The sequence below is a fragment of the Pan troglodytes genome, chromosome 13, assembly GCF_028858775.2.
Source record: "Pan troglodytes isolate AG18354 chromosome 13, NHGRI_mPanTro3-v2.0_pri, whole genome shotgun sequence".
Lineage (NCBI taxonomy): Eukaryota > Metazoa > Chordata > Mammalia > Primates > Hominidae > Pan > Pan troglodytes.
In genome coordinates, this window is record NC_072411.2 from 62,367,246 (window position 1) to 62,379,529 (window position 12,284).

General features: G+C 38.0%; 1 protein-coding gene across 18 annotated transcripts in view; it reads right to left on the bottom strand.

The window, feature by feature from the left end:
- Positions 1 to 12,284, bottom strand: part of RBMS1 (RNA binding motif single stranded interacting protein 1) — a 218,854-nt gene that overhangs the window by 41,387 nt on the left and 165,183 nt on the right. For all 18 annotated transcript variants that reach the window (XM_009443570.5, XM_515853.7, XM_009443566.5 and 15 more), the window contains exon 3: positions 4,524 to 4,582. In XM_009443570.5, coding sequence (XP_009441845.1) covers positions 4,524 to 4,582 — 59 coding nt within the window. The remainder of the gene's footprint in view (positions 1 to 4,523; positions 4,583 to 12,284) is intronic.

A 12,284-nucleotide genomic window follows, 5' to 3' on the forward strand; every position in this document is an offset into this window, starting at 1 on the left:
CCATCCTACAGAGTTTACAAACGACAGAAACAAAAATTATGTTTATTTTGTAGATAAACTTGTACTTTTAAAAATTAGAATAAGTACAACTATTAGACACCCCCAATATAAAATAATCTAAAGTTTAGTACTCAGTTAAAGATATCATATTTATTTTCTTAAAATACAGCTCATCACACCCCTTCAAAATAAAGAAGAGCTGGGGAAAATGCTTCAAGACACCTAAAATATGTTTTGGCAGTTCATGTTCTAAAGTCTAAAAACAAAACATAACAAAACAAACACATAACCTCCTTAGAGATGCTCTGGTTCAAAGTTTCCTTATCCATAGCTTTACAAACATTTTTAATGAGCTGGTCATCTGTCTTCCCAGGCCACAACAAGCCAAAAGCAGAAAATTAGGGGAAAAGGGGGGCTGGGGTGATGGCAGGTCTGCTACAAAGTAAGTATATGAATGGCGTCTAACAGTCAAAACTACTAACAAGAAATAAAAGACAAAAACTATGCAAAGAATAGGACTTACACAGCATGAGCACTAACAGCCTCATGAATCTCAACAGATCCCATGAGTATCACTGTATCAAAATAGAGAATCACAGACTTTTCACTGTGATAATTCTTAAGTTATTGAGAAAAGGGTCAAGTTATATTTAGTAGACTAACGAAACGGTACCAGGCAAAATACCAGAGCCTTCCATGGAACTCAAACTAATTGTAAATGAATAAGAATACTTTGCAAAAGAAAAGCATCATTGGAAGGTTGTTTAGAAGAGGAGCCAGCCCTATCATTTACTTACAGAAATATTACTAAGTAATATTTCTATCTAAATTAGTAGTAATTTAGATAGTATGATACTAGTGACAAAATCAACATCAATAAAGTCAAACAGAAAGCTCAGAAACAGCCCAAAGTCAGTTTTGCAGTATTAGTACCAAAAATATTGCCTGGTAACGAAATAAGTTATAATGAGATGGAGCAGACTATTGACTACAGAAATAGATGTTTCAGGAGAGATCAATGTTAAAGCTGAAACAAGAAGCGGCTTCCTTATATATTAGTTGGAATTGGGCTGAAATAAGGCTTAATTTGATTTAGACAGTAGAGAAATAGCCAGGCTGGAGAGCAAAAGGAAGAGGTTGATCTAGGTAAAACAAAGAATGATACTCAACTACCAGGTTAGAAATAAGGTTAAACATATCTTGGATGTTTTTTTAGACATCTGTTGTCCATGCTAACATGCAACAAAGCTCTGTGGATACACACACAGGCATGTACAGGCACAAACTCTCTCTCTCATACAGTTTCAGCAGGTCATAAATGAGAACCCAGCTACAATGAAATGATACAGCTTTTACTGATGGATATTTAAGTTTTTTCCTTCAATTTTGCTATTGTCAACAAATTACAGTAAACAGAAGATCTCAATTTTGATGTTATTGTATTTGAAGTTACTATCAACTCAGGTAATATTTGCATTCTGTTATCTGTTATTTTCTTATAGAGAAATCCATAATGCCTGCATTTTAGTTAACTGTTTACATCCTTTTCTGGCCTTTCCCAATGCCTACCACACTATGGCTGTTTTATAACCATTTGCTGAAGACAAACATAATAGTTAAGTATGCAACCTTGTGCTCTTTCATGCTGTCTATCTGTATTACTTTCAAGTAAATAGAAGACAATATAAAATTTGAGTTATACAGACTCTATGGACTTGATTATATAAATAGGTGTAAAGACGTTTTTGAAGGCAGGTTTCACTAAATAACATGGCATCCTCTCACTGAGGCTTCCCAGGAGAATTCCTCTCAGGTTTCAGGACCAGGAATAGTTATCTTACTCCTGCTCTCCTCTCACATTGTGATGACTGAATCATGGGGAGACCTATGTTTTCTATTTTTGCCTTGGCCAGTAGGAAACACAGGGACATTTGGTAATAACTTAAAGCTGCCTGCTTTTACCCTTATTTTTCCTGTTAGTCTAATTCATCCTGAAACTATTTTTGCTAATGTGTATAAGTATTCTGGTCTTACATGCACTTCTGTAAGTATAAATAATGAATCAATCAATTTCATAACCAATCTTTTGTGAGCTTTTCTTTTTGTCCTGAACTGACATATTTACCAGCATTGGAGGGCTTATAAATGCCTTTTGTTGGCTAAACTTTGAGAGAAACTGAAATGTAAAATAGCAACTGAATTGTGAATTTTAAAATTTAATAACCTAGGTACATGTTATTCTAATGTTTCCTTCAGCTTAATTCTCTTGAAAATACATGTTCCAAAAATATGTTTTGTGGCAAAAAATGTTCTGTAACCCTCTAAGATCTCTCATTCCCATATATAAAGTCCTTTGATCTGCTTAATTTCAAAAAATTAGTATATAACACAAGTACCTTTCATTTATATTAATATTCTATAATCTTTTATGCATTTATTTATTTATATTCATTTATCAATCAGTCACCTATATGCCTATCTATCTACCTATCACGTCAAGTTATCTGGGTAACATGTTATCTAACTTTATTATGAGTTAAGTGTTACTTCTTCTCATTTGTCCTGAAATTACTTTTTTCTTGCTTCTAGGATTTTATAAACCCACTCTTACCCTCTCCACTCACTCACTCACCCACCGTCTCAACCCACCAGATATCTGTTGACACCTATTGCTGGGAGGCTTGTGTGAAGCAGAGAGCCCTGGAAGGTTTCTATTACTGCCCACACACCCAAAAGCAGTGTCTCCCAAAAACCACTTTAAAGGAAGGTCTCCAGGAGACTTCTTGTATCTAAAATAAGTTCTGAATTAGTCCTACCCTTAGAGGTCCATAAATCTCTCTACTATGGACCCTTACCAACTGTTAAGGGTTTGTATTGTGACAACATGTTAGATTTAGCATTAGTTTATTTTTTACCCATACCTTTTCTAGATCACGTAGAGCACTTTGAGGAATTTTGGCTTCTATGGAATAGGTTGCTTTTGGAGCAGAGTGTAAAATAGTGTGGTTTTCAGTTCAGGGATGTGGTGAAGCATTCAACCTCTGGGTTCTTTCTTTTACTTAATTAGGGCAGCTCTGCTTTTTAACACACTGAGCTGACATTAAGATTTCTTTTGGGGTGGGGAAGAAAAAGAGAGGAGGTAGGGTATGGATAAAACCACTCGTCTACTCTGATTTCTCTCTAGTTTCAAAGTGATGTTGGTGATCAGCCTCCTATTTTTATTCATGCAAGAGTCTATTTTTCTTTATAAAACCAAAAGATTTTTTTTCTGTGTCTCTGCTCTCCCAAATCATTTATAAATGTTAAATAAGACTAACCTTGGAAACTAAGTATATGGATTTCAGTCTATAATTTGACTCTCTCTAGTTTAATTCATTTAAAATATTTATTGGGTACCACTCTACATAAAGCACGCTCTATTCACTGTCCCAAGGCAAAATTGCCTTAATGTGCCATGTTGATTAAACATGAGCTTAGCTATTTGCTACAATAGCTCCTTTAAATTTAGGCACTTTGAAGAAGAGACAGAAATACAATGAACCACTTCAAGTCTAGATTAAAGGAAATGCTTGGCTTATAAGGAGAGGCCCCTACCATAGGGTTCATTTATGTTCTCTGCCTTTTTCAGATTGTGCTAAGCCACTGCCCCGTCACCACTACTTGAAAAACTGGGGTCTAATTAATGAGGAGATTTGCCTTCTCTGCCTATTCCTGTCAACTTATTTCAATTCATGGGGTCAGTAGTTAGATTCAAAGTCAGCTGACTCTATTCTTCCCTTTTCCTAGAAATCACATGCCTATTGTTAAGATGCTGGATCATTAAAAGTCAGAACCACAGAGCATCAGTGCTGCCTACTGTAGACGCCTCCTCTTCCAGCTCATGGGGCTGGATGAGCTCATCCTAATTACATGGAAAACTGAAGGTCAGTGCATCAAATTAATGCAGCAGCATATTTCAAAGGGGCGCATGACCTCCCCTCCCTATTACAATTTGGTCAGTGAAAATGGTTGTCTCCTCCCTGCTGCCAATATTGTCAACAGGCATTCAGCAGAGAACAATTGGGAGTACTGAAACATGTAATTAAGTACTGCTTAAAACTACTCTATTCTAATTAATAGAGCCAATTTGCACAATATGTAATCTTTTCAGTTCTTTAGTACAGTCCAATGGTCTTCAGTAAGCAGCTCTAATCTCCTCAGGCTCAGGAAAGAAAAGCTATTTTCTAACTCTACTCCCCTTTTAAAAGCAAGGGCTAAATGCCAACCCGTATTTTGCATGTTAACTCTACTGGCGTCAAATCCGGAATTCTGGCAAACTGCTAGCTGCTGTTGGGTTTGTAGCCAAAACCCAACCAGGGACAAATGTAAGTAATATGCTGACACTGTGCAAGACAGAAACTGGGTGATATATAAGATCTGGTTTTTAATAAAACGAAGGTGGTTTTGAAACCAAAGATCAGGTTTTAAATTCCATCATTTTTCTAAAGCTATCATTTACCAAATAACCAGCCAAGAAAACATACCTTTGCATTTGTTTGTTGTCTTATCCAAAATTGCCTTTGTGGAGACTATTTTCCCATATCTAAAAAAAAAAAAAAAAAAAAAAAAAAAAAAAAAGGAAAAAAAGAAAAGAAAAAGAAGTTATAAGGAACCCTTATTAATGCCTAAATCCAAAGAACACACATTCTTTTCAAACATCTGCAAACTTTAGAGTACAAAATGTTCTTTACTAAGAGACAGGAAATGAGAATTCTGAACTCAAAACTGAAAAAAAGGGAATGGCTAGGCCTCTTGTTTGAATTGTGGGATTGCAGTTTGAAGTTCAACTCTGAAGAAATCAGGTACTTACCTGACAATCTTAGGACAGAAACATGGGATGTGGGCTCTATACCAAATATTTTCTTCTAATAACAGTATATCAGTGGTAAAATACAAAGCCAAATGCAAGGTTACAGAATTCTAACAGGAAAGTACTGTCCTATGATCCATACAGCTTTTATGAAATAGTAACAGGGGAAAGCTGCTTGCATTATTCTATTCATTTTGGTTCTGTGGACAGCATTGCAAGGCTCCATATCGCCACAGAAGGGCAGGTGTGTGCGCATGTTTATGTTTAGCACACTTAATGGTGTCAAACAGATCCTTTTTACTGAGGACTTTTATAACTGTTCATAAATACACTTATTTACACCACTTGTAACTCAGTAATAATAATTATACAGTAAACTCACTTTGTGTGCATGCACATGTGTCTAAGAAATGGACAATCAAGAATATAATGAAGAAAAATATAAGAATTAATCAGGGATTAATCATTAATTTTATGAAGTTTCTATGAGAAATATGTTCAAATTCCTTTATGTGCCATAGATGCTGGGGAATATAGGAAAAATTAAGAACATTAAAATTTAGCATACTGCTACTGAAAACGAAGCGACAGTATAATGTAAATATGAACTGAACCCCACACTCTCTCCATAGTGGCCATACTATAAGGAAAAGCACTGTTATCTATGCTTGCCTTCTAAAAATTGAGGAAAAAAAATTTTGAAAGATAACTTTTAAAATTGTTTCTTAAAAATAAAAGTAAGGCTGGGCACGGTGGCTCACACCTGTAATCCCAGCACTTTGGGAGGGTGAGGCAGATGGATCACTTGTGGCCAGGAGTTCGAGACCAGCTTGGCCAACATGGCAAAACCCTGTCTCTACTAAAAATACAAAAATTAGCTGGGTATGGTAGTGCATGCCTGTAGTACCAGCTACTTGGGAGGCTGAGACAGGAGAATCGCATGAACTGGGGAGGCGGAGATTGCAGTGAGCCGAGATCGCACCACTGCACTCCACCCTGGGCGACAGAGCAAGACTCCGTCTCAAAAACAAAACAAAACAAATCAAATCAAAGTAAGACTCTGGGAAATGCACGTAACTTACTTGATGCATCTGAGTCTCACGTTTCCTCATTTATAGTCTACTTTCCTAGACATTAACTTCAAAAATTCCACATTTGCTCTACTTTAATTTTCTCATGAATGATTTTGAGGACAAAAAGCATATTAAAATGTTTAGGAAATGGAAGTATTTTGTAGCATTTTAAACCACTGTGAATATTACACACTTGTATTTTATGCATTGAAACAAGCTGAAATATATTTATCTAGAAGAAAAAAAAATGGCTTGAGCCACTTCTCTCCTTCAGTTAATCTTCCTTATGTTCACTCCGTGTAATCATGTAATCAAATGATTACTAACTAGGCATGAAAGTAAAGATAATTTCAGGTTCAAATGACAATTACATCTAAGAGGCATAATGCTGCACAAACACCTTCAATTCCCTGTTGAGATTCTGAGCATTTTAACAATATTAACACAGATCACTAGGCTTACAAAGAAATAATCTATAAAAATCTACAAATGAGAAAAAAATAAGTGATCTAAAGACAACCTTTCAGCAACCATCTATCTACCTAGGTTACATGCTTGATATTTACCAGCTCCTATCGTTTGAATATTTCACCCATCCAAATCTCATGTTGGAATATGATTCCCAGCTGAGCATGGTGGCTCATGCCTGTAATACCAGCACTTTGGAAGGCCAAAGCCGGCGGATGGCTTGAGCCCTAGAGTTCGAGACCAGGCTGGGCAACACGGCAAAACCCCGTCTCTACCCTCCCAAAGCACAAAAATTGTCTGGGCATGGTGGTGCGGGGTCTATTGTCCCTGCTACTTAGGAGGCTGAGGTGGGAGGGTCGCTTCAGCCTGGGAGGCAGAGGTTGCAGTGAGCCATGATCTCGTCACTGCACTCCAGTCTGGGTGACAGAGTGAGACCATGTCTCAAAACAAAACAAAACAAAACAAAACAAAAACTCCCAATGTTGGAGATCAGGCTTAATGAGAGGTGTCTGGGTTGTGGGGGTGGATCTCTCATGAATAGCTTGGTGCCATCCTTGTGGTAGTGAGTTCTTGCTCTATTAGTTCTGGTGAGAACTGGTTGTGCAAAGAGCCTGGCACCTCCTCCTCTGTTTTCTTTCTCTATGTGATCTCTGCACACACCTTCTCCCCTTTGCCTTCTGCCAGGAGTGGAAGCTTCCTGAGGCCCTCACAAGCAGCAAGCGCTGATGCTGTGCTTCTTGTACAACCGGCAGAACTACGAACCAAATAAACCTTTTCTTTTAACAAACTACCTAGCATAAGTATTCCTTTACAGGAACACGAAAAATGGACGAAGGCACCAGGACTCTCTCGTTACACTTTTAGACTGTATCCCTGTTTCATACTTTTCCAAAAGCGGGGGGACGGTAGGTATGACTCCAATTTGGGGTAAGGAGATTGAGAGTCACAGTGATTAAGAGACTGCTCAAGCTCTCAGAGTTCAGGGCATTTTGTAAACCAAACAGAAGAAAGGCTCATTTAGGAGAAGGAAGGTAAAGGGTTGGCCTTCGACACTTCTAGTTCTGCTTTCAACATTTAATGATGGGAAAGACAGGAAAAGGCATGGAGAAAGGGGAATGAGGAAGTAGGCAAAGAGAAAAGGCTCAGTAGTGCTGAATGCAAGCCATGCCACACCCTCTCTCAGCTTGTTTGCTACATCTGGCATGAGTCCGCTCTGCCAGTGCACCTCCCTTCTCTGTGGCAGGTACTCCCCCATCTCATTCCATCTTTCACAGCCCTCTTTCAGGGGTTCTTTGCCCATTCAGCTTCCTCTTCTCCCTCCTTAACTAAGTACTTTCATCAAGTTTAATATTTGGTCTTCAACTGTTTCTTCTCTTAGGAAATTCTTTCAGTGCCATGGTTTTAATTAATGAATCTCCTCTGATGCTGCTCAGTTCTTCCTTGTGTGTGTATGTGTTTTTTTAAAACTCACCAAAGCTTTGGTTTTTCTCTCTTCCTCTTTCTACTTAAATACCTTAATATTTTATTAGGATTCTTAAATATCCAGTGAAATATTTAAGTAGTGAAATATCAAGCCCACCACTTTCTAAATCTCATCTTCAATATTATCTCAAACATGGCTTTCCCTGTCTCTCTCCATATCTCTTTTCATTCACTAGCACTCACTCTCCCAATCTCCTACCAAGCTCGGGGTCCTTGTGCCACCACTAACTCAGTAATTCCTGAATCCAGGTGATCAATAACTCTTCCAAATTTTGTCTTTGATATGTTTCCAATCTTCACTTTCTCCCTTCACTGTTCCTAGACACATGCAAAAAACACATAATAGTTCTCCCTGCATCCAGCTTTTCAACCCTGTCTGTTGCATTAATTTACCTTAAATACCCCTTTAAACATCTCTCCATTACCTATTCTACCCATGCTTGAACTTGAAGAACTTGTTCAAACATTATCTTTTCCATGAAACTATCACTAATCTCTTCAACTATTTAGTTGGCTATTTTCTAAGAAACTAGAAAGGGCATTACATTTATTGACTTCCTACTTATGTCCTAGACACTGTGCCAGGTACTTTGCATGTATGCTTTTATTTAATTAACTTCACAACAATCTTATGAGGTAGGTGTTATTATTCCCATTTGTGCATATGAGAAAACAAAAAGCTCATACAAGTTTTGAGCATTACACCTTGCCTGAAATCCCAGAGCTCACAAATGAGTAAATTTTCATGGCAACTTATCAATGAAATGATTTTGAGAAACAATGCCCTCTGAGTATGGAAGAAGAAGGGTAATGGAAGGTCTGTACGGTACTCAAATATTCACTTTCCAAGCACAGGACATTTTTTACTCATTTGTTTTAAACATAAGAAATAAACACGTGGCTTATGGTTGAAAGAGGGATAACAAGACAGAGGATGGTGAGTAGAAAAAGAGTGATTTCTGACATTTATCAGTTTTACTTTCTATTGTGGTTTTCCTTGCAAGTTGTGGAGTAAGACTGAAAGACTGTGATTTCACAGAACATCAGAAATGGATTCCACTCTGTCTGTGGGGCAGCTGCATACTGGCCTTCTGCAAACAAGTGGCACAGGAAGCTGCTTATTTGGATTTACCTAAGGTGCTGAAGGGCTTCTTTCCTAAAATATTCTTCTTTTGGGCTGTCCACTCAATTATACCACTTCCAGCACAAGAGGCTCCCATTAAAATACAGACCCCAGAACTAGAAGATGCAACCCTTGAAATCCGTCAGGCCCTAGCTAAGTTAGCTCCTCAGTGGGCAACCTGGATATCTTATTGCGGCAATGGAGTACAGAACCAGTAGTTTTTGATGTCATGACAAAAGAGCCAGGAAAGGTCCAGATCTAGAATATGAGGAGGAGCTATATATCAAATGGCACCTCAGGGACTGGGATAAGGAGTGGGAGGGTTCACAGCAGTCATCATCTCTCTCTACTCATTTTACTTGCAGTAAGATTTAAAGTGAGGGGTGAGGGGGAGCTGTTATAGACAGTTAACATTTAATCTAATTCTGTTGTCAATCACCAATGCCTGTAAGAGTAACAGACATCTGGGTACAAATTCATAAAGCAACCAGATCTTCACCTCCCCTTGCTCCTATCTGTAGCTTAATTTTTTTTTTTTTTTCTTAAATCATCAGCCAGGCACGGTGGCTCACGCCTGTAATCCCAGCACTTTGGGAGGCTGAGGTGGGCAGATTGCTTGAGCTTAGAAGATCGAGACCAGCCTGGGCAATGTGGCAAAACCCCCTCTCGACAAACAATACAAAAATTAGCTGGACGTGGTGGTGCATGCCTGTAGTCCCAGCTACTTAGGAAGCTGAGGTGGGAGGATCACTTGGGCCTGGGAGGCAGAGGTTGCAGTGAGCCAGGACTGCGTCACTGCACTCCAGCCTGGGTGACAGAGTGAGACCCCCTGTTTAAAAAAAAAATCACTGTTACGGAATAGGGACATATGATGTACTAGGAGAAACAGGCCTCCTGACTGGCGGAATTCACACTCTAAGGACACTAAGAAAGTGCATGACCAAACAGCATGATGTAGAATTTCATGAAAAAAACAAAAAAAACAAAAACTGTGACTATGAAGATTCTTTGGATTTCATCTGGCTTCAAAGTAACTGGGTTAGACCACAGCCCCAGCTACCCAGATTATAATATTCTTTGCTAGAGTAGATAATCCACTCCAGAGCAAGCTCTGACAGTAAAAAGATGAAGAGTAATTAAGAGACATGACTATATAATAATATGAATTTCAAAGGGAGAGGATAACAGGTAAAAGCTCGTGTTCAAACCTCTTGGCCCGAGTGAGCTTGGCTAATAAAACCTTTTACTTAGAATTTACTAAAACTTCTTTAGTTTACACCACAGTTTTACTCATTTCTTTCTTTCCATTTAGATCTCCTCTTTCATCTGCTACAATATAAAATGTAGGTATATCTCAGTTTGCACTTAGTATATAAAGCTTAATTTTCTCCTCTGCCTCTATCACTTAGTTACTCCTAAATTCTACCTTTTTGGTAATTTATATTACAAAAGAAACACAAGCTTATTGTACACTTAGAAGACAAAGAAAAGTAGGTTGAAAAATTAAAATCACCTGAAGTCCTGGATATGATTATTGGTGCATATCATTATAGACTTTATCCACTGGCACGTACAAATGTATAAACGTATGTGTGTGCGTGCAAGCATGCGTGCGCATGCACGCGCACACACACACACACACACACAATTTTCCTGTGTGCTAGGGAATGTGCAGCTTTTGAAGAGTCCAGGTTATAAGCCAAAGCTCTGGAGAGTGGCGTCCACTCCAACCACCACCAACAGATGGCGACAATGGTTGTTAAGTTATTTTAATATTGGTCATTTCAGTTGTAAATTCATTTAAGGCACATGGGGTCATTTGCAGTGCTTGTGCTAGTTTTAGAATATTTTATGAATATTATTAAACCTGAAAACACAATGGGTGTGTTTAAAACAACAGTAAAAAAAAAAGTGATATGTATAAACAAAAAAGATACGTTAACTTTGAGAAAGGGCAGAATGTTGCTCATGCATATAGAATGATAGTTTTCATAATAGCTGCTCCTGAAGGACAAACAGGGATTCACACATCCCGTAAAAGACGCTGTGCCTATGTATATGACCATAATTAGCAAGTAGGAGGGACAGGGAATTGAAATGAGAAAAAGAAGAGAAAAATAAAACATCAACATCAGAAAACTTATGACCTCGTGAGTTAATTCAGGGGAATAATAAAAGTAATTACTTACAGGTATACAGCTCCTACTCTATGCCAGGCACTATTCTAAGCGAGATATATATATATATATGTATATATATATACATATATATATGCGCCAATTATTTTAATCTTCATAATCTTTTGGGGAGGTGGAGTATTACTCCTACTTTGTAGATGTGAAACTCAGGAGCAGAGTCAGTAAGGGACATATTCAAGGTTACACAACTAAGTAGCAAAGATGGGAGGTAGAACGTTTGCTTTGGAGTTTAAAGGCCAAGCATGTTGACAGCTATGGAAACTTGGGTCACCAACCACAGATTGTGCCACAGATTGAAAGTAATTCCCAGTTTGACTCTGCACACAGCTCCAGAAGAGTAAGGAGATGAGGGGTGGACTCCGTAATTGCTAAGGTCCTTAAGACAGATGCTGATGACATTCAGGAAGAAGTTACCTGACTAAAGACCTTCTGGATACATGACATTGGTCTATCTTGGAATAACATGCCCAGTAGAGCATATACCTCAGTGAGGGGGTCGGCAGGACTGGCTTTAAAGCTTAAAAGGAATAACTAAGGTATCTATTTGAGGGAAATGAATTTGAGGACTACAAGCCAAACCTCCTCTTGTTATTTTGGAGTTGCTGGGAAAAAAGAAAAAATACAATACACGTCCTCACACATGTACACACAGATGAATGCAGTTTTCTAACTCACTTTTTTGGCTGCTTTGTTTTTTCAATGGCCTCCCAGAGAAAGGGGATTTCCTAAAACTTGCTTTAGCTCTTTCAACAGTGGTTGGATAGGGGAAGGAACACAAAGTATACATTACGTCTGTTTAGCAAATGAAGTTTTTTGGAGAATGAGGCCTAAAAATAGTAGAAAGGGTCATTACCCATGTTATTCTGAATTCTCACTACCTGGAATAATTCAGCTGGTTATATTTCCTTTATTTACTTGGCATGTAAAGTGGTATTTGGAGATGAGATAGAAGAGGTAAAAATTTATTAGGCAATCAAAATCAAGTAAATTTTATATGACATTTACCTCTTTTGCCCTGATGATTTTCAATGTTTCTACTTCCAAGACACAAAAATTAAGGGTATAGAAAGATATTCCCCATTTCATTTGGT